Source organism: Lutjanus erythropterus, chromosome 18, assembly GCF_056507025.1.
Source record: "Lutjanus erythropterus isolate fLutEry1 chromosome 18, fLutEry1.hap2, whole genome shotgun sequence".
NCBI classification, from domain to species: domain Eukaryota; kingdom Metazoa; phylum Chordata; class Actinopteri; order Lutjaniformes; family Lutjanidae; genus Lutjanus; species Lutjanus erythropterus.
The window spans coordinates 5225449-5249669 of NC_139334.1; the positions used below are offsets into that span (position 1 = coordinate 5225449).

At 37.8% G+C, this 24221-nt stretch overlaps 1 protein-coding gene across 1 annotated transcript in view; it reads left to right on the forward strand.

Moving 5' to 3' along the window:
- The window catches only part of tpo (thyroid peroxidase), a 34125-nt gene extending 14768 nt beyond the window's left edge, over positions 1 to 19357 (forward strand). The window contains exons 8-13 of the mRNA XM_084743256.1: positions 9879 to 10137; positions 14575 to 14745; positions 16460 to 16697; positions 16872 to 17080; positions 17187 to 17360; positions 19114 to 19357. Of these exons, the coding sequence (XP_084599382.1) occupies positions 9879 to 10137; positions 14575 to 14745; positions 16460 to 16697; positions 16872 to 17080; positions 17187 to 17360; positions 19114 to 19127 (1065 nt within the window). The 3' untranslated portion in view covers positions 19128 to 19357. The remainder of the gene's footprint in view (positions 1 to 9878; positions 10138 to 14574; positions 14746 to 16459; positions 16698 to 16871; positions 17081 to 17186; positions 17361 to 19113) is intronic.
- Positions 19358 to 24221: the final 4864 nt, after the last annotated feature.

Consider the following 24221-nt stretch of genomic DNA (forward strand, 5'->3'; position numbering starts at 1 on the left):
TTGGTCTTGCCTGACAGAAAGGGAGAGCCAGACCACCTTTTGGTCAGTGAGAAAAATAATAAATCTAGCAGCATTCAGATATTTGAGGTTAGAGACAGGAGCATATCTATAAATAATATCACCATAGACTAAAACAGGCAGAAAAGTATCTGTTTTCTACCTGTAGAAAAAAATGCATCCTTAATTTGTGACTTAAGTTGTACATATGTGTTTTAAGAGTAAATTCTCAATACTCAAGTTGTTTTGCCTGGGGGCCACTTTGACAAAATGACAGCAGGCCAGTTAATAAACAAACATCAATAATAATGTTATTTATCAGATAAAATGATGAACAAAGTTATCTTGCAGTGCTACCAGACAGGTACTCTGCACGGAAGTTAGCATGATTTGACTTGTGATGACACCTCATATTGGCAACCTTGCATATAGCAACTGTCATTTGGCAGTAAAAGTAAAAACGGGATTATCATTGGTATGAGGTGGCAAAATAAAAGCAAATTCATCTGTCCATTTTTCACTGAATTGCCTGTTTTCATTAACAAATCTGACTGCAGCTGCTCCACACAAGTCATCTTTAGTCAGAAATCAAATGTTACCACAGGAAAAACATTATGGTGTGAATTGAATTAGTTTCATCGTGAATTAGAAAATGGTGAGAGGAACTTAGCTGTTATGCAGTTCATTTTTCCGCTTCAAGTGTACTTTCTTCCATGTTACAGTACATACTGTGCCTAAACGCATCTGTAGAAGGAGCACAGAAGCTGCTGCTAATGTGCTACTTTCCACAAGCTAAGGAACATTTTATTCCCGTGTAGAGATTGTGTTTTAAATGTGGCTTGTTTTCCTTTTGTTTCCTCTTCTTTTCCAAAGCAGAAAAAAACCTCCCTCATTGGTTTCCAATTTGTGTCTTTGAATGGCATCTCTTCTTAGCTAATATCTATTTCAGCCAAAGTGCAGCAGCTAATGTGGCTCTACTTTGTTCAGTGCAAACTCAGACACACCTCTGCTCAGATGAAATAAGGCTCCTCATAGCACGGCAGGCATCAGAGCCAAGGAGACAATCTGTGTCAAAAATCGTCAAGTCATAATCCGTCATCATATAAACGGTGTCTGTGCAAAGAAAACACTCATGTTTCATACCAGCTAGCACAAATATGGATTTCTCTCACTATTGTCTGTGTTTTTAAATGTAAAATATGAGGTTTTGTTGCTTTTGTTTGTAGTCTTGGTAGCGATGGATGAGAGGCAGGTTTTGCAGCAGTGACTGATTGGACTTAATGTTTAATAGCCGTTTTTAGCTGTAGGCTGGGAGCTTTATTAATGATGAAGGAAATGTTGGGTGCATACATTCTACATGACAAATAATGAACAGAATTCATTTTAATGAAAATGATTCATTGCTTCTAGAGAAGGGAAGCGGTGACCCTGGTGCTCGGCTGCAAAGTTTCTGAAGCATTTTTAGAGCAGAAGGAAAATAAGCCTGTAATCTTTCTGACTTTGGGGGCTGACATTTGACCACAGCGGTGGATTAGCAGCTGCTATTTTCAGGTGACTCGGGGACAATCCCAGAGGAAAGAGATTTACAATATTAAAAAGAGATGGGTCTAATGTGGAGGGCTTTTTTAAAATCATTTGTGAGGATGGAGTATAAAAGGCAGGTAGAGGATTTACATACTGTAGCTATAACCATGACCAGCTTTGAAAATCCGCGTATTGGAAGTGGAGTGAAATGTAAGGCACTATCTAGTCTGACCAGCCTGCAAACCGGCAGACTGTAACACTATCGATTTTTTCTCAGTAAAAAAAAAATCTCAGAGCTGAGACGAAGAATTAAAGAAGCACTTAAGCTCCATGTTTGTTTCTCAAGATTCATTAATGGAAGAATACATATTTTAACAAAAGGTTTTTGTGCAACTACCACTGGATGATTAGCACAGACAAGAAAGATAGCTTCATGAAATACACTCATACAAAAACGTGTCTTAGTCATACACGTGAGCAGATGTTCAACATGACTCCGTGTGACAAAAGATAAAAGAGCTTTGGCAGACTGAGCCATAAGTGTTGTGCACAGATGAATGAAAGCAAAAAAAGAGATCCTTTGATCTTTTGCAAAGACCTACAGCATCAGCAACATAATCACATCTTCCATTGTGTTACTGTATGTTAAAGGGAGATGTTATCCCTGAGCTCCCCTTTTTCTGCCAAATGAGCTCTGGTTGTGGTTCCTTTCCAGATCAAGGATGTCCTCAACAGAGGACGCCGCACGAGGCACAACAACCTATAGAATATGACACGCCCACTTTGGTTCTCAAAGAAATGCATGCTATTTTTTGGTTCAAGTTTAGAACCAACATTTCAGGCTCTGAACCAGTTTATTTTTGGTGGAAATGCTGAGAAAAGTTCAGAATTCGGTGCTTGAACCAGAACAGGGCTGGTTCCATGATGGTGGAAAGGGGCCAGGTCAGGTCAGCTGCAGAACAGTGCCCCTTGTGGCCATGCATGTAATTTATATGCAAATATCATCCATTTTAGCTTCTGTGGAATTAAAGTCAGTAGTGTTATAGAGCTAAAGTGACTACTCTGATAGATTAAATTCCAAGAGCAGGTGATAAAATGAGAATAAAGCCTGTTTTACATTGGACAAATAATGCATTAACACCCACTAATGTCACAGTAAAAGTCCCCTGTTATTTTGTTATTTAAAAGCTTTTATTATGAAGCGGCAAAATCAGGAAATGTTTGGTTTTCATCAGCAGAAACTTAACACAACTTCTATCAGCTGAGAGTGAACATGAAACAGTAAATTAAATCAGATACCTGAAAGTGCAAACGGCGACACAGGAGAGAAACTAAACGCCAAACCACAGTGATTCAGTTAGAAGCCACTGAGAGCTGAACACAGATTTTTAAAAATGTCTTTCTCTCTTCTTTCCTGCAGATTAGCAGAGTCTCTGCTTTCCAGAGCACATCAGAAAAAAAACAGAAATATCTCCTTGCAATGGGAAAAGGGTCAATCACCCATTTTTATCATTTTTGTGTGAAAACGGCTGTTACTGGGTTATTTGTCCATTGAAAATATTTCAAAGAAAGCATGACCACATTTCCAGTAGGTTATTTCTTAATTTCTCCATTTTACTTCCACTTAATTGTTCATCTTATTTTACTGTTTAGTCACAAACTACTTTAATCATGCTCACCTTGCTTTTCTCTTAACTTCTTCTTTCCACACTCACACCTACACCTCTGTGACTGCTCTCACACAGCGGCTCGCCCAGTCCCTCCTCTCTCTGTGTCACTCTCCCTGCATGTGTCTAATCTGTTGACTTTCTTCATCAGCAGGACTTTTTATCAAGTTGGCCAAAAAACACACCTCGTATTTTGGATTTATTCACCCCTGATTTTGTTTTCACAGCAGCAAGTGAACCGTGTGTGGGGGAGGCTTGTTGTCATTGACAGAGTCAAATAAAACGATCAAAACCAACGTAGTACCAAGTGACATCAGCACCGACGACCAACTTATAAGCTTTAACCAGTTAACTACAGAAGTAGGCGTATACATTAAACAGGAGACTGACAGTTTGACACACACTCTACAGAGAAACACACAGACAGACTCTCACACAGCAGAGCAAACAGGTGAGAGACAGACAGAGAGACAGATTAAAAAAAAAACAGCTAAAAGGTCAAAAAATATACTACAGCTTCTGCCAAAATAAAGTCTGTGTGTTGGAAACGCTACCAGAGTGCAACATCATGCTCACAGACGGTCTGTCGTCATGTGTCTGTGAGAGGGAGAGAGAGAGATGGAGAGGGTCATGTCTAGAAGGGAACCTCAGACCTGCAAAGGACTGTGCGAGAGTGATCATTTTTTACAGAAACAAAGAGCATAAATCTCACGAGAGGTTTGTAAATCAAAGACGCGATCAAGAGAGGCGGGGGAACACAGCTCCAAAAATAGAAAATTAATATGTGGCGGCTGATGCTGTTATTGTAGCGGGGCATCACAAATAAATGAATAAAAGGCAAACACTGACTTCTAGCTTTTATTTGTCTTTCAGAACACTTATTTTTATTGAAGTGATAATACTAAGAACAATATGAAATTAATTATAATTTTAGCTTTAAAGGCAGAATATGCAGGATTATTTGGAAACACACCAGTCAGAGTTGGCCCCTCTTTCCTGGCTCAATGAACGACAGAGCGGGAGAGAGACAGAGTGGATGAAGGGAAGGAGCAATGTTAGCAAAAACACAACAGTGAATCAGAGACATTTGTGATTGTTTGACAACAGTTATGCTCTAAAAGCACAAATAAACGCGGCCACACCTGCACACAGCACCAGATTTTTTGTTGAAACATGCAACGTGATCCTCAGTCTGCTCTGCCTGTGTGTGTGTGTGTGTGTGTGTGTGTGTGTGTGTGTGTGTGTGTGTGTGTGTGTGTGTGTGTGTGTGTGTGTGTGTGTGTGTGTGTGGCTCTCACAGACGGAGAGGAGAGAGACAGAGAATGCAAAACGTGCTTGTTGTATTGCCTTGGGGCTACACGCCATCGCTAAACAGGCGATACCCAGAAATGTCTTGAACACAGCAAAAACATGAGAAAGTCAGAAAATACAGGCAGTCGGCAGCGTCTCTGCAGATTCACGACACATTTCTAATTTTTTTTTTTATGGTAAAAGTATACATTGCTTTTAATGAAAATCCTGTATATTGTCCCTTCATGTATATGCATAACAAACACTTGCCAAAACTATGCAAAATTTAATTCTAACTTGACATCAAACCAGATGACTTCTCTCATAGAACAGTATCTCTTCTGCATCAGTGAAAAATCAGCCACCTGTCTTCGGTTGGAATCACATCCTGCACAGTTTAACTTGGCAGTCCATGGTACATGGTGTTTATCCACTGAGCTAAACCACCATTTATGATAACAGCATGACTAGGACAATCTATTCACCATTTATGTGCTGGGTGCTCTCCAGGAACCATGCATAGCTTACTTGCCCCGGGCTGAATTTTAACTTAGGAGCACTCTTCCAGAGTTTTAAAGGGAGAGTTCAGCCCAAAATCAAAAATACATGTTTTCCCTCTGCCCTTTAGTACTGTTTATCCACTTTTGGTGTGAGTTGCAGGGTTTTGGAAAATATCAGCCTAGTCTTCTCAACAATGAGAAGTGTCTAAATTTTTAAAGCACCAAAAAATGCATTTGAAAAACTCAACACCGGTGTCTCTTTCCAAAAATCATGACCGAAATACTCAAGATAATCCACAGACCTCGTTTGAGCAGTGCCATTTAGAAACTACTTTTCTGCAGTAGAATCTACTGAAACTGTTCACAACAAGGTCTGTTGATTACCTTGAGTAACCGGGCCATTTAGTACTATTATATTGGAGAGAAAGCAGACATCTCAACAGCTGATATTTCCAAAAATCTGCAATTTACATAAAATCTTTCTAGCTGGATAAATAGCACTACAGGCCAGGGGAAAAATGTTTTTTCATTTTGGAGTGAACTGTCCCTTTGAAGAGTGTCTGAAAAAGCTTCTACAGCATCTGACTGAACTTTAGTCAGAATCATTTTTATTGTGTTGTAATCAGTCTATTCAAAGCATAAAGCCACCTTATGTAGTGCAATACTGTTAATTCATAAACGTAACAAATTAGATGGTTAAGACATAAATTAATGCCTAATATAACATAGTTAAGATATCTTTAATAAATAATGTTGAGGTGTGTGTCTGTGCTGTGAAAACTTTGCTAGTTATAGAATCCCACCTGAGGAAAAAAGCATCCAACTCTGCAGCCCTTTGCAGCTCGCAGCAGCTTCCAGCTCATTGTTGTGGTTTGTCAGTCCATATGGTTGAATCCCACCAGCTCTCACCAAGCCCCCCATTTAAATCCTCAGGCAGCTGTTCCTGGCAAACAAGCTCACACAGGGTGAAATGTAATGTAGGATGCTGTTTTCATACATTCATGCATTATTCTTGACAAGTCACTGTAAAAGCACTACTTTAATGCATTAAAAGATGTGCTATGGCAGTAATTGCTTGCAAAAAAAAGCAATTTCCAGGCAAAGGGTAGTGTGCAATTAGGCAGGAAATGTAACTGTTAAAAGTGTTTTAAGTCCTGTGCTGTGAGGATGTGTACCTGTGCACAGAATTTGTTAATGTGTTTGTCAGCCACTGAACTTTTGCTTATAATTTCAGGAAAAAACAACTTTCAATCTAACCACATTTATCCACGTGAAAATACAGATATTTGGTTGGTTGAACAGTCACAAACTCAAACGGGAGCATTTGAAAACAAGCCAACATGTTGCTTCACCTTGTTGAGCAGGAGGGAGGCAGGCAGGTGAAACTATTCATACTTTCTTTCCAGCTGACGGTCTGCAGGCAGCCACTTGAAAACAGTGGCTTGGTGAGGGGAGGGGGGCCAGGACTCGCAGAAAACAAATGGAAAGGTCAGAAACCATTTCAATACAGAGCGAAAGCCTATTATTTGCAGGAGACAGGGAATACAAATGATCAGGTAACAAAATCTGGTTTCATTCTGACTTGCATTTCAATTGTAGTGCACAGTTGTCAAGGCTGCAGCTTATTCAGTGAGCGGTGTAGGGGGACCATATCATTATTTGACTTGTAAGTGGTCAGGACATAACAGGAGAATTATTGTACAAAAGCTTAACAGTTTAAAGGTCCGGACCTGTTCTGTTTCAAGTGTTTTCAGTCCATTAACTCAACTAACAAAGAGACTCGGCTGCTGAAGAGCTCAGAGTTCGTGAGCTCCGCTGTCAGAGAGGTGAATTTAGTGAACAAACAGGCAAATGTGGACATTGTGAAAAGAATAATGTGACATTTCATCAGAATTTCCAGTAACACGTTACAAAGTAATGCATTACTGTAATTTCACTACTTTTGGCAGTAACTAGACATATCTAATTACTTTTTTCAAATTATTAATGCAGTTACAATTACTGGAAATTTAATTGGACCTTTACTGGATACTAAATAGAGGTTGACTGCAGAGGAGAGCAGATGTAACACATGTTTTTCATCATAGTTTAATATGAACTGTTCTGAACTGATAATTCTTTGGTTGATAATTACTTATTAACTACTGTAGCAATGCTTGGTTAACATGTGGAGCTTCCTGTGGCCTTTTACCAAATCCCACTGCCCAATAAAAGTATAGCTTAGAGGCGGATGCTAGTCTCTGCTTCACTGAAATAATATAACCACTAAGAGTATAGTTAAAATTAAAACAGTATGTGCATGAAAAACAGACATTTCAAAGAAACATAAATGTTGCTTTCCCCAGTAATTACTTTTGTAATGCAGTAATTGGTTATTGCATAACTTTTAAAAGATGTGACTTGTTACTTTAACTATTTACTAAATATCAGTAACTTGCCCAATGCTGCTTTTCATTGTACTCCAGCAATAAAGAGGCAAAGTCCTTACCTTTCATTGGACGTCAGAAATCTTCAGAAAACAATATGAACGGTTGTCAGTGTTGAGAGAAAAATATGTTTTTGTTCCTGTTTAAATTGTCATGAATTACACATAAGTTTTTCAAATTTAAAGGAGAATTTTACAAGTCAAGAAAGTCGCTGTTTGTCATAAAACTGTATAAGACTGTGACAGATGCATAATTAGAAAGACTACACACCCAAATGTGTATAAGTGACATCATGACGTTCGACGATCGCTAGCCGCTGAAGCTATGATATTTTTTTTTTTTACCAATCCATTTTTTAATATAAAACCTGAATCGCAGATGCACAGGTGCCAAGGGGCCAGTGCCTCAGGAAATATCAGAAGACTTTGTCATTTTTTGTCATATTGTGACTAAAGTGAGTAGAAGTTAAGAAGGTTGATATCATTCTCACTGACTCTGCCTTAAAAAAATGGTCACCAGAAATATAGATTCTGTGATGTGTAGTCATTTTCACTAACGTTTTCTGCAACAGTTATTTTCACTATCGATCAATCTGTTGACCTATTTCTCCATTAATCAATCAGTTGTTTCGACCATAAAATAGCAAAAAATATTGACCAGTCCAACTTGACGTGCTCAAATGTGTTGTTTTGTCCACGATTCAAAGATACCCAGTTTGCTGTCAGAGAGGAGTAAAAAAAGAGAATAAAATTCAGATTTAAGGACCTGAAATCAGAGAATGTGGACATTTGTTTTTAAGATATATCAAAATAGTCGGCACTTAATTTAATAATAGACGAAACATGTATGATTGTCAGGTAAATATAGATGTAATGAAGTAGATGCAGGATAAAGCAGGATAAAATGAAAATTGTTATAAAAATAAGTATAAATACTTTTAAATTGTGATCACTGTGAGTACAGCATTTGAGTAAATATACTGAGGTACTTTACAGCACTGCATGGATGACTGTTCCTCTGACTTTCAGTGTTGAGGAGAAGACTTCCACTGCAGTCTGCTGACTGCTCCTCAAATGGGACCAGGATTATCTCCAGGACTGTGGCTCAGAACTGAGTCAGTCTAAGCTGTGTTTTCCTGTCACAGTTGACATGTTGTGGCTCAGCTTCACTTCATTCAGAGTGTCGCTTGCATGTCACAAATACAAAACACATAATACTGTATGTTAATTTCTCTTTGCAGGTTTCCAGTTATGGCTGTTTTTAATTGTATCATTCTAGAAGTTAAAGGCATGTTACGCAGGAGTTGTTGGTTATAACTAAACACACTCAACATTTTGGCAAAAGGTGGCTACTTTAAATAATAATCTAAATTATCTAAAATATAAAATAATATAATCTGTAACAATTACTGAGAATAAAATGTAATTAATTTATAGTTACAGATCAAATGTTGGTGACTACAAAGGAGTACACTCTTTTAGTTTTTACATGTATCTATAATTTCTTTTCTTTTTAGGAAAATCCTGCATAGTATTCCTTTAAAGTCAGTCAACATGCTAACTCTTGCTATTCAGTGAGTCATTACAACTAATCCAGTTCTCTAGTCTAGGCCATCGTTAGCCCAGTGTTTTTACTCTTACATTTTTAGAAAACACTAACCTCTCCATCTCCTCTCTCTTGTTTCACTGTCGTCCACTTCATTTTTCGTATGGCTCCTCGAGATATTCTCCTCCTTGTGTGCATTTTTCCTCACAATAGGTGTGTTTGGATCCAGAACTACAGTGTTTCTGAAGCATTCATTTTCTTTTTATTTTACCTCCTCTTACTATCTTGCCATCACAGTTTAGCTACGTGCTACATGATCATGACTATGCAGCAGGCTGACACTGAGACATGTATCTCCATTTAAAATGTTCTAGTTTGACAATATTATGTTTTAATTGAATTTATTTAATTAAAAAAAATATTTCTGACAATCCTAGAGGGAGCTTGCGTACCACCAGTGATACACGTACCACAGTATCATCAAAGCAACAAGAAGAAAAAAGTCATAGTATCTTGTTCCAATGCTTTACTTTGCTCTGAAAACTACATGACGTGTGTGTTTACATCTGTGCCCGTGCATTTGTGTGATATATGTTAAGATTCAGCTGGTGAACCGAGGCCTTTATAAATAGTGATGAGGACAGATGGAATTCTCTGCGGTGAACTGTGAAGGAACAAATGTGCAATCATATGTCCAATCTCAGGATGTTACAGTACTCATCTCACTTGAAATCCTGTGGGGATCCCCTTTAGCTGAATGCCTACACATCCACAAGACACTGTTAATAATTTCCAAGTACGATATGTTCTAGTAATATATTCAGTTATCTTCTTGTTCAAACTCTTGTGGCTTCATAGCGTGCTTGTGATGCGCACGGTCGTCTGTCATGACTGTCTAAGAGCTTATTTTTGCTTCTTTGTGACCCCAGATCATAACCATGAGAGATTATGTTCCAAAAATTATTGGCCCGGAGTCATTTGAATGTTACGTTGGAGCCTATGGGGGATATGATCCAACTACGGACCCGTCAGCCTCCAACGTGTTTGCCACTGCAGCATTCAGGTTCGGCCACGCTAACATCTCCCCGATCCTCAGCAGACTGAACGAGAGCTTCCAGGAACATGAGCACTTCCCCCACTTGAGACTACACAACACTTTTTTCAGTCCATGGAGAATAGTCAAAGAAGGTCAGTACACTTTTATGAAGCTGCCTATTGGAAGTAATAACACATCCTGCAACAACACTGAACATGCCATAAAACACAATGGAAGGAAAGAAGAAGAAAAAGTCTATTTAGGTCAGCTCAGCATCGGGTGTCTGTGAAATAATTAGTTACATGCAATTCAACTGACTCATGCAAGTAAAAAGTTTTTATCTATAGAGTATTAAAGCCTAATGCATATCATTGACAATATATTAATGTACTAATGACAGCAGTGCAGTGTTAAATATGTTTTATCATTAAATAAAATCATGCAGTGAGCTTGTACTCTCAGGAGACTCATTACAGAAGGGGCATTAACCCATCTAACACACTGCAGGGACCTTTTTCCTTATCCATTTCATTATTATTTATTTATTACTCATTACATACATATGTATAAGACAGTATTTTATCTGTCATATACAGACATGCTGTTAAAGGTGCACTCATGGCTAACAAATTAAAAGCAAATTCCTGTATTTTTCACCCTCACTCTCATTATGGTGTCTGTAAGGTTTATGTGCCGCGCTAACTCTGCTGTAGAGATTCAGAAACAACGAACTTTCAAAAGCTTTCCAAATAAAGTCCCCAACCAAGCTCACTTTGATGTTTTAGTCTCACTGTGTAGAATGATGTATGTGCAGAGTTTGACAGTGGGAGGCTGTTTTCACATTCATCTGCTGAAACTCACCTTGAATCTGAGTTTAAGGCACAGTTTGTAAGATTCATTAGGATTCATGGATGAAATGTAATATTCATAAGCGTACTTTTAAAAAATTTTAATAATTTTCTTTCATGTCTTCATTAAAATATAATAGCAGGCTTGTCCAACCAAAAATAAACACATAAATTAGCTGCTGGTTTAGCTGTTGTGGCTAACTGTACAGAGGTCTACTTCTAGGGCAAGGTCTATGGTGTTGGTTCCCAAACTGCGGGTCCCAACCCTATAGGTTTCGCAAAAGTTTCAGGGTGGGGGTTGCAAGGCCGTCTTAGTTTTTTTATAGAACATATAACTTCTATAGTGTAGGTCTATAGCTCAGCTTTTTATTCATTTCTGGAAAGGAAACTGAGAGATATTGTTATTTTTTAAATTTAGATAATTATTTAGATATAAAGCTTATTTTAGAAAACACAGGATAAGGGCACAGTGAAAACCTGAACACAAGCTATAGTCACAGAGCCCTCAATCTCTGATAAATAGCTTTGCTCCACGTTAGAAAAGTACACCGTTAAAACAACCCATGAGCCAATAGAACAATGGTCAAGCATCAAAAAAGAAGCCTATGCGAGCATGACTGCTCAAAAGAACAAAACACAAACAGATAATTGCATAAAAATTCCTAAAAATGTCAGGAAAACTTATCTCTGATGCAATATTCACACAAAATTCTGCACAAAATTCACCCAAATCACATTTTACACAAACATCCTGCAGTTATTGCTTTCACTTTTTGGATTAATTGCACAGTTTATCAGTTGTTCTGAACTATTATTTTTATGCGCTGAACATGTTCTGAAATACGTGGTAGTAAAAGGAGTCCCTTGAGGAAAATAGTTGGGAACCACTGGTGCCTTTAAAGCTCAGTGGTAATTTCAAACGTTATGCCTCCTATTGGTTTAGTCTTCAAAGGCCCCTTTGTTGCATATCGTTTGTATCTCTCCTCATCCTTCTTCTTGTCTTTCCTTTATTGTTAAACTGTCTCAAAAGAGCTTCTTTGCTAAAACCAGCTGCCTGCTGTGACTGAGACTGGAGAGTGAACCAAAACAGTAAAGATGTTGGTTGGACAGCTAAACAATGAGCTGAAACTCACTCTTAATATATTTATTATTGCTGTTTTAAACATTCTATATATATAGTTATACCATAATCTATGCATGATATGTCTATGCAAGGTCATCCAAAGGCATGTTTGTTACCTGATTCATCCATACAGCCTGCTTCAAGTTTCTTTTCCCAGCCAAAGCCCTCCTGAATCACTGATCTCCAGCATCCCTCTGGAGAAATGTCATGCTGCCTGATTGTTTCCTTGACCCCATTCTTTTCACTGACATGAGCTCATGACTGTAGGTGAGGGTTAGAGCAAAGTCTACTCTTCCCAGCTTCACATCTCAGCTCTCACTTCATAGTCCTGCATTACCGCAGCCACTTCACCTAATCAACAGTCAATCACACCAAATACCTGCACACACATAGGTCAGTTCACCCTTTATTGACAGAACCATTAGTCTTAGAAGTACTGCTCCTCATCGTATCCGTGCCAGCTGTAAATCACTTCAGTGCACACTGGAGGTCACGGCATGAAGGAGTTCATGGAAACACTCTGAACATGAAAAATCCAGTAAATTGGAAATACCTTGTTGCACGTGTCAGCCTCTTTGTATATGCAATCACTTGTGCTCTTTCAGTTGCTCAAGACAGAGTAGCTGCCTTTGAGATTATGAACAGGTTTGGGGATTACATAGCTAGGATGCAAAAAATATGGAACTGTAATCCATGACAGTTGCAAGAAAAACTATGTAATCAGATTGCAGATACATTTATTAACACTGGGGATTATTAGCAGGATTACAGTTTTAATTTAACCAATCTTTAATCTTTCAGCTGTCAATTCGTTATCATGGGTGATAGTGAAAAAATGCTTTGCTTGATAAAAATCTTAACATTTTGTCTTCAAATCAGACAGAAGAACAATATCACAGTACAGTGCTGCTATCATCCAAGAATGCAAACAGCTAATTTAACATACAAGGCTAATGTTAGCTGTATAGACCAACCATTCACATTAATTAAACAGAACAACCTCTAACTTCAGCTACACAGACCAACTGCTAACATTAGTTACACAGAAGAATCACTAATGTTAGCTACCCACAAAACTGCGAACATTAGGTACACAGAAATCTACTTATCTAGCTAATCTGTGAAAACTGCAGCTAGAATTGCTGAAAAAAAAAAAAGAAACTGTAGGTGGTGATGCTGGTGACCAGGATTGTGAGTGGGAACATGTTTATGTCAGTTTACTTGAGGTTTTAGTGTTTAACCAAGTACTTTTAAACATACATAATTGCTGCAGTAACAAATTGCAAACAATAAACCTGACAATCAGCAGAAAACATTTTATTAGACTCAACAATTTCACTTTTCAATTTCACTTTTACTTTTTTACTTTATTGTGATACTTGGATTGACATTTTTTAGAAAGTATGAACAGGGAAGGTTCAAAGTGCCAACACATATACACACAATGATTCTTCAAGCTCTCTGCATCTATTTTCTCTCTCTATGAATACATTATTCTCAACATCGTTAAGTTCACATTTTAATGGATTACTCTACTGTACCATAAACATCAACATGGGTTAGATTTTTTTTTTTTTTTTTTTTTTTTGCCGACCCCCGTGGCTGAAATTTTTACACTGCTGCAGTGATACAATAGGACATGTTCAGTAGTCTCACCACAGAGCACAAGTCTATTGCTTTTATGTGTTGTTATGATAAACAGCGTATTCATCCCCAACAGTCCATTCATCCTGTTTGCTTAAATGAAATTGTTTGGACGCCAGGAAGCTCAGGGGACACAGCGATTCCAAGCTTAGGAGTGATATACAGAACTGTTTTCTAAACAGCATTAAGAAATCAAACCATTCAGAGATTTTAAAAAAACTGTATTCACCAACCATATATATATATATTCTGTTTTACTTGTCTCTTTACAACAAGGAAGTACAGGCATGCTGGACTGGTAAAAAAAAAAAAAGAAAAAAAAAGAGCTGTTGTCCAAATGTTAACAGGACAAGATGACATTTTATTTGAAGTGGTGTGCAAGGCTGTCATTACACTATCATAGTCATGTCATGATACCAGCTGTGCTCATGAAGGAGGCTTTATGAATGTTTATGACTGTCATTAAGTGTCATTCAGTCAATTATAGAATTTTAATGCAAAGTTGACATTGAATGGTATGATTTTGTTATGACAACTTGACATTAATCAAGCAAATAATGTCTTTGTTATGACGTTATCGAACTTGTCATGCATATTTTCCTTGGCCTCATGTGAAGTGGTACATTCTGGACTTGTCATAAACATGTCATTAAGTTTTATTAGACTGTGAAATGCTTTTAAGTATCATGAATAATTTCCTGGTCTACAGTGGTGTCATAGAGATGTTGTTAAATGTTATAAGGCCAGTTTGATGACAGTACCATGACATGACAGTGATTTAGCTTACAGTTACCTGACAGTGGTTAGCTAGATTCCTGCATATTCATGAAAAGTGTCATGACAGTCTTATGCACACCCCTCAAATAAAGCTTTTCTGAAATGTCTTACCTTGTTACCTGGACTCTGAGTATTCCCCCAATCATCAGGAAAAAGAAGAAAACAGTGGTATCCTATATTGCCATTTTTGTGTCTAGGTGGAATTGAACCAATCCTGAGAGGTGTAATTGGAACTGCAGCAGCAACTATTAGCGCGGACATGCTGTTGACAGAGGAGCTGACGGAGAGGCTGGTCACTCTTAACGTCCCACAGCACATAGATCTGGCTGCACTGAACCTGCAGAGAGGACGGGATCACGGTCTCCCAGGTAAGTACTGGGCTTAGAGTCAGTGCCATTCAGTTAAACCTTTTAAATCAGAATGAGAATTATCAATGTCCTGTTAAATCCTAAAAACTCAAAAAACAGTCTTTTGTGTCTTTTCCTTTGGTAATACTCTTAGCCCCGTTCATTCATTCATTCATTCATTCATTCATTCATAAATTTACAATATCAAACCTTCTATCTGTTAAACCAAACTGATGTTTTCAGGTATTATTCACTAACTTGAGTAGACAACTTTAAGTCATTTTAACAGCTTTTGCAGTTTGCTGCTTTCTGGTCCTTACAGTGATGACCATAGGCGCCATCTCTAGGGGGTGATTGGGCCGTATGCACCCACAAAGTTGAAGTTGGGGGTGCAGTGACCCCCCCCCCCCCCCCAGTCTTGGGGCAAAGCAGGAAAAAATTCAGTTGTAAAATAGCCATAGACTAATACATTTATTTGGCATTTGGTAGGAAGGAAAATAAAGTCTTAGCATGTTGCTATTTAATCTTTATGCAGGCCGGTGTGTGTTTTGTTGCTGTTATTTCTTACCAGCCAAGCATTTTAATTGATTAGTTCACAAGCACAAAGTGCCATGAATTCAATATATTTTTTTGCATCCCCAATATTCAGCTCAAGTTGGCGCCTCTGGTGATGACTACAGATGACAGTTTTTCCCATTGGCCACTTGTGGTATTGCAGCAAAAAATCCCCCACTGACCCAAAATGCATTTTGTCCCACAGGCCACCATTATAAGATCTAAATAAAATAAAATCTATAATTATCTAATAGTAGGACATTAATCTGAATCTCTTTTCTCATAATATATCTATGGTCAATATAGCACACACTGAGGAACTTGTTGTTTTAATTGACTACAGTAACCATCAACACTGACAGGTCACGTGTGAAAAGTATATTTTTTCACATTGGAGATAAATAACAATATAAAACCCACAAAAACAGTTCAACTACTATCTCAACCCAGACTCTAATGAGCTGACAGTCACATCATTCAGACAGGTGTGCTTCTACAAAAGTACCAGAAACCAGTTTACTAACTGAAGACTGATTTGAAAGAACTGTTCCACATTTTGGGAAATATTCAACCAATACTACCCTTGTTTCTCTTCAGTAAATCTAAACCTAGACAATTAGCTTACTGTGGAATAAGGGGAACATTTTGTGTCTCTAAAGGAGTTGTGTGAACTCTGATGAATGTCCTCAAGTGATGTCACTTGAGTCGGTGTTGGTTTGGTCTACAGACACCAAGTTTTAAAATGACAAAAATCTAGGGGTGTGAAGTTAGCAGAAAGTGAGCTTCCCAGAGTTTTGTGGTTTGTTCTTCATGTCTGCGAGACCAACAGTGGCCAGTTTGACGACTGGGAATACAGTACTGCAGTGGTTTCCTTGCTTGGTTTGGCTCCTGGCACCCCAACTCTGAGTCAGCTAATTAGGCAGCTAGCTCCACGGTTAACCAAGCGAAGTATCTAACGCCAGCTACAGAAAACAACACATAACAGTTAGCGTATTTTAAAAGTAAACTATCTGTGCATTAGGTTACTCTTTAAGCTAAATCACCTTGGTACTGTACTCTGTCATCAAACTGGCCTCATAATATCTAATGACAACTTTATGACAAATCCAAAATATACCACTTTACTTGAGGTCAAGGAAAATATTCATGACACACTTATTACATTGAAATTACTTTGCAGGATACAACGATTGGAGATCTTTCTGTGGACTGAAGACCATTAAGACGCTGGATGATTTGAAAGAGGTTGTGGGAGACTGCAGGGTCGCTGAGAAGATATTAAAAATATACAAGCATCCTGACAATATCGACGTATGGCTCGGAGGGCTTGTTGAAAACATGTTGCCGGACGCGAGAACTGGTCCCCTCTTTGCTTGCCTGATTGGAAAACAGATAAAAGCGATTCGGGATGGCGATAGGTATGTTAATACTTAAAAAAAAAAAAATGCTATGTATCAATATGATACCATGGACCACATGTATCATATATGACTTCAGAGATCAAAATTTAATGTCAGTAGCTTGGTCTAGCTTTGAAGTCAAAGAGTTTGATTTTAAATGGAGAGATCAACTGTTTTTTTGTTTTTTTTTAGGTTTTGGTGGGAGGCAGAAGGTGTGTTCACCCAGCAACAGAAGGCTGAGCTTTTAAATGCTTCTCTGTCTCGGATCATTTGTGACAACAGCAACATAAGGGAAGTCCCTCCTGATTCTTTCAAGCTCAGCAAATGTCCCTCTGATTACATCTCTTGTGATGATATACCATCGATGAATCTGGAAGCTTGGAAAGAAGAGAAGAGCCCAGGTGGGTTTGACAAACTAACACCAGACCTTAAAACTCACACCCATTCCTTTGAACCTTATTGTTCCACCACACATTAACATGAAAAACTTTTATCATTCAATTCTAGACTTGGAGCAGTGTGGCACTCCAAGAAAGATAAGGAATGGGGATTTTATTTTGTCCTCTACATCTGGCAAACTGGTCGCTCAGTACTCCTGTTACCATGGTTTCAAGTTAAAGGGTGCCGCTGCAATAGTTTGTGAGGGAAATCAATGGAGTGATCAACCCCCACAATGTACAGGTACCTGAACTATTTTTTGCCCTGGATCTGTTTCATAACATTTGTTTATGATGACTGTCTCATGTTGTCTGTGTGGAGCAGTTTAACATGAAAGTGAAATTCCACTGTCAGCAGATTAATGGCGTTATCTCAACTGTATGCACTGCTGCATATTAAAACATGTACAGATCAGCCTCAGAGGGATTGGTTCATAAACCACAGACATTCCACAGCACATATATATCCATGGACATACAGTCAGTACCGTACTGTTCCTGTCTGACTGGAGCTTTACTGCTATCTGCTGGTGCTAATGGAGAAAGAGAAATGTTCCAGCAGGAAATATATTGGGAATACGGCTCCTGCAGGATGTGAACCATCTGCCAGTGATTTAAAGTCTCAGTGCAATTATTAAACTTCATTTTAATAATACAACACGCAGCAAAAAGCACAATGTTGAATGCACATTGAATGTGGGTTTTGAATGAGTCATACACCTTTTAACAGTCAGTAGTATTAAAATCCTTGCAGAAACATGTTACAGTTTGGTAACTTAATAATAACAGACTTGATTTGTATAGCACTTTTCATGCAAGGAATGCAGCCCAAGATACTTTACGACAAAGAAATTGCATGCACCAAGTGCTTTGCATAAAAAGGCATAGCATGAAAATAAAATCAGTAAAATATGATGGAATGTCAAATCAAACCCACTAGTAAAATAAGAAAAAGATGAGAATAAAATACATACAATGCATCTTCATATGAATAGAATCCACTGGATAGTATGAGTGAAATTTCGAATGCATAGAATGCGTAATTTAGGATGGAACATTCAACCTACTGAGTAATATTAAAGTTAAAAATTCCTAATTCCTAAATATAAAATGTATGAAAATTAAAGAAATTCAACATATTGAAAGAGGTGCAGTAGTGCGCAAGTGTGAAGCAATATGTATGTATTATTCTTTTGCACATGTGGGTCGAGTCAGGAATGTGATATTGGCCACATGTTAGAAACTAATGTGAACACCCCACCTATATCAAATCTTGCAGTCTGAATGGAGCCTAAGATGTTCAGTTGTAATTATGATTTCCATATTATTTCCATATGTGAGAACACATACCTATAATCCAATGACTCAGAGGGGTTTCCCATTATGAGTAAACTGTGACAGATTGTGCGTCGTGAGATTTCATTCCATATTTTTTTCAATTATATAATGATGGGAAAACAAAAACAACATAATTTGATTATGATCCCAAAGCCCAGTTTGATTGTATTTTTAATTGCACCTTAGTCTAAGTCATTGTCATTCATGCGTTGTTACTGACTTTTTGGCATTGACGTCACTAAGAAATGTAGGTGGGCCTTCAATTATGTCAGCATTGCTCAGCATTTAAAGTTATGCAAATAGTTCAGGTGCTCACATAATACTCCTTTATTCTAGCAGTCAGATCATTTTCCAGCAAACAATATTAAAAGCTCTCCGTTTATTTGTTACTGTTGCTGTTATCAGCTGACATGAAGTTAACTTGTGGATTTTCAGCAACACCAACCAGTGAACGGATCTATTATGACCACCGTTTTGACTTTTCACAAAATTTACAAGATATTTTATCCCACCACTGTGAGAAAATGTCTCCTATTGCTCTCATAATTGAATTATATCTTTCCCACAATAATGATTTGCTAAGCTATTCTGGATGACTGGCATTTACTGACCTCATTATTAAGTCATGTGATAATAATAACCACGTTGTTTGTTTACAGGGACTCATGACTAATTTGTTGGCAACGCAGTGGATCCAGAGATACCTCTTAGTTTTACAACCAAGCGCAGGGAAACGACGCTGCCCTTGTTCTCACTTCAGATGTCATGATTTAGTCATTTAAGAGAATGTTGTTTTAAAATTAAACTTTAAAAAGAAATTTCAATGATAAGTGCTGGTATTCTGTAATCTGATTAACACTTGGTAAACTTTTATTATCTTGTTATTTACAGTAAGTTGAATTGTGTTTAATAAAAATATATACACAAATAACGAAGCACTTTGTCATGGCTTGTTTAGACAAACTTTATCATCTTAATGTAATGTCCTGTGTGTGTGAGGGTGAGTGTGTGTGTGATGATGTAGGGACAGCATATGTGGGAGTCATTTTAATGTTGACAGAACTTTGCAAATCCCTTCTGGTTGCATCTGGCAGTTGTGACATTGCAGTCGGTGCTTCACCGTTTGTTACCTGGTGGGGATTTGCACTCCTCCAGTATGAAGTTTGTTTTTCAGCCCAGCTTTTACTGCTCTGAAGACGAAGATGTGTAAGGAAACAATCAGTCTCCACCAACTATGTATTTAATTTACTTTAGAAAAGGTAACAGAAACACGTGCTGTCAGTTAACCTGTAACAATGAAGACATACTTTTCCTTTTTGAAATGTGGCCAAATCAGTCACACAGCACGTTCCAGAGAACATGACTGACACACCAGTCTGCCTTCCAGCGTTACCTGAGAGCCAATTAACTGAGGTAACAGTATGTATGTTGCGTGGCAGCATGTTTGATGGATGCTTATTTAAATCACAGCTGAACATTAAAGGAGCCCTGGGAATTACACTCAGGAACTAAGTCACTAACAAAAAGCCATTTTTGTACATTCCTGTTAGCATTTCCATCACATCACTAAAGATTAAGCAAATTAGATCAATAAAAGATTAAAAGGCGACAGCTCTGTTTGAGCAGCAGTTAAGTTTCATTTCTCTCGTTTGCTCCGTCTCTAATTGGCCTCCTCTCTGTCTCTTTATCTTGCTTTTTTTCTTAGACTAGTCATGAGGCTGGCTTAATATAAGTGACATTACAAGAATTCCCCATCCCAAGTCCATACACTGGTACTAACAACATCAAGACGGGTGCAAAGCGTAAATACTTGTCAACATAGCCTGTGCTTGTGTTTCTGCACCAGAAAAACACACGTCGGCTTAAAGTCCCATCTTGGCGTGCTGTCACAAAGGAATGCATTGAATACAGAATACATTATTTGGGAAAGCACTGTGCAGTATTATGTTTAACTGTTATCTAAGTACATTGTTAGACAAGTACTTTATTTGAATATAATAATATTAAAATGTACTGTGTGTATAATATTTTAGTACGGTGAACTGCTGTAAGATAAACATGAACACAGCATCATTGCAATTTAAGATTTTGCTGCAAGATTCCCTTCAGCTAAGAGATGTTTGCTGATATTTTTACTGTAAAAAGTTTCCGTTTACAATGCAAAACAAAATCTTTAGATTTGTGCTTGTAATGTTTAATTCAAAAAAATGCAAATAGAAACTGGGCTGTTAAGAGTTGCATGTTGGGCAATTTGCATAATTAGTATGATGAGTATAATTAGCTCCTTATCAGGTAAAATACAGAAGAAAATTTCTGAAGTATGTTTATTTTAATTTTAACAGCGTATATAAAATATTGGAGAATACTTCTAGCCTCACATTAATCATTAACAGCACCATATTTAATGAATAAAAGAACATTGTTTAAATGATGCTTTGTTATTACTAATAAGTGGAAAATTGTGCTTGCATCAAGGAGGATTAACAAAACATGAACTTAGACTCTCAGATCAACTTTCTAAGTTAACTGAAAGTTATCTCAGCAACTAAATTCAATCCCATCTGCTATAGATGACACTGCAGTCATAAAAGTTCATAGGAAACGACACTGCTGGGTTTCATATAGACCATATAGGAGTTTCCAGTACTCTTTGAGTGTTTGTAGGACTCTCGAGAACTGAGATGAGATGCAGCTGTGACACTGCTCTGATTCCAGCGCACCTGTCTCCACTCAGAGGGAGCGCAGGGAGTGGCAGCAGGTAAGGCAGACAGACATGACACATGACTGACAAGTAACTCATTTGTTTTGCAATTGCCATCCTGCATAATCAGGTCTCACGTGGAGAAATCAAATTCCATTGACTGAGAGCGAGTCATGCTGGAACTATAATGCATCTAAGTGCATGTTATGGAAAAAAGTTGTTGTTGTTGTTTTTTTTACAGTAATATTCAGTGTGGGTGTGGGGGATGTTACTGTGGCATTGCTATGTCATGCACTTCTTAATGCATGTACTGCATGTATGCATGCAACTGCCAAGTACGTGGAGTAGGATTCAAGGAGAGGAGACTGCAGTTTTAACTTTGACGGGAGCCATATTGATCTGAAAAGGTGGGTAAACACAGGTGTTATCAACGATACTAATTAAGGTTCCATTCAGGTCAAACAGAGCGACTCAGTGGAGTGGGACAGTAATTAGTATCATTAGTAACACCTGGGTTTACCCTATCATTACACATCAGTATGGCTGCTGTGAAAAGGGACTATTGATCAGACAAAACCCCTGCATCCACATGCTGATGTGTGTGTGTTATGTTTAGCAATGTTTAACATAAATATATGACTTTTAAAGATTGGTTTTAAGATCATCTCCTGACCAGTTCATGGTCAGCAGAAGGATTTAATAGGAGTTCAGTTTGTGAAATTACATACCTACCTTTAGAAAACTTGGTGGTTGGCCCATTTGCTTTCACACTACAAATATACGACACCACAGAAGCAACTGGTCTGGCTGTTTGGTTGACCAGGTTTAGACTGACAGACAAAACCCCCTGAGATAACTAAATACATAACTACCAGATTGATTTTTTTTTTTGTCGATTTTAGAATTAATATTACAACTGTGACACCCCTAACATTGTGTCACAGAACCCAATTATCTTTGTAGTTTATAAACACTTGCAATGGGACGTTTGATGCACCATATGTTCATTTTAGTCCCTATTATTTAATCTATGATCTGTAATCTAAATTATGATCTCCCATCTGCTGTATTTTCTCAAGCAAATGATCATATATTTGTGCATCAACATTAAAGAAACCTGAAGCTTTCAAAGCATGAATACTAATAACAACTCTTCACAGCATTTATTTAATGCTTTATTCTTCATATATATATAATATGTGCTGTTCTGCGGCCACCTCCATCTCATGTACTTTGTGTCTAATGACTTGTGTCGCTTTTCCTAGCCGGTTTCATAAAAGTTCTTGCTTGAAGTCTGAATGAATGCTGGACAGAAGTTAGCAGCCGTGATGTCTCTGCTTTGACTAATTGGTGACGTTTAATACTGAAAACTCATATTCCCTATCAGGGTAAGAGCCAAGAAATGGAAACATGCAGATTAAGTTCTGGAGCTACTGCAATGTGCATGTGTTGGAATATTGCCAAAACTTTTGAGAGCTCTGAAGATTGGGCTTTTCCTACTTTATGCTTGTGTTATTCTGTTGTGTGTGTGTATATTTGTACAAGTTCTTGTATGGAGGTATACTCCTACTTTTGGCATTCAAATAATTCTGAGGCTGCAACATTTAACTAGGTAATGAGTCATTTGGAGTTTCAACCTAGAACTTCTGACAATTCTTTATCCTTCTATCCACTTCATGTACCTCCTTTTTTATTTCACATTTCAGATGGTTAGGTGTGAAAGTAGGGGAAAACTTTGGGCAGGTCATGGGTCTACTGCAGGGCTAACACGTAGACAAATCTTTTCAGCCCCAAGGCCAATTTAGAATTTCTGTTTTACATGAGGGGCTTGTCTCTGGACTGTTTATAGACTCACTGATGAACGAAGAGGCAATATTGTAAATCCATAGAAAAAAGCCTAGGGCATGTGGTACTTCCAACATTCATGCAGGAGATGATATTAAATCTGTTGCATCATTATTAACTGCAATTTTCCCCTAAACTTAACCAAGTGTGTTAGTTACCGTGAAACATCATTTATTTGGCACAATGACAATCTATCCCTAAACTTAACAGTTTCATTGTTATACAGAGGAAACTGTTTTAAAACCGAAGGCACTGGACATCAAAAAATGTAAAACAATCTAGGATTTTTGCAGACTCTTCCATTGATTACTGATGAAAAATCTTTGAGCAGATACTTTACAGTTGAGCCAGTCAAGTTTTGAGCAGAACAAATGATAAATCTCCTAAATTATATAATCTATATGTGAACTCCAAGATAAAGCAGAATCCACAAATCTGTCTGTACAACACTGATGAATGCTAGGATCATCTTCCATGCCAAACAATAACAACACTGTGGTGTGATATAAAAATTACATATTTTAATCATCTGTTTAAAGTGTGCAGCGTAAATGTGAGTTCACACAACCCTGGAGGTGCTTCTCGAAAGTTCTTTACATCTGATTGCCTTTAAAATCTGCGTAAAGCAATAATAAATATGTGTTCTGAGTGTGTTACGCCACATAAAAGTGTGTTATTAACCACCCAGCCAAATTTGAATGATAGAATGCTAGTTAGATAAGATTATGCGTCAGAATTGTGAAAAAGTAGGGAATATTCTGTGCTCTGAAACGCTGGGGGTGTGTTTGCTGAAACAACACCCAAATGTTGCAGTGTCAAACATTGATCCTCCATCTGGTAGATTTATTTTACAGCCAATTCATACTGAAAGATTTGCTAAAGGTATTTTTGTGACCGTTATTTTGCTTGTGTTTACAAGGGCATATGGCTCTCTTGCTTCATCGAGCTATGATTTCAGACCCACTCAAAAAATCGGGAACACAGAACTGGTGGGAAAAACTATGACTTCGACAGGTGTCAAAATTCTTACATACACCTTTAATTTAACCTCCTTACATTGCACCTTTAATATTAGGTGTTTCAGGTGTTTTTTCTATGTAGTTCCACCGACATGCAAATTGCCAAGCATGTTTGCCAACTTGACTTGCTACTGAACCACAGTTCTTTTTTCTCTAACATTTCTATCACAGTAGGGGCTATAATCCCTGGACTCTGTAAAAC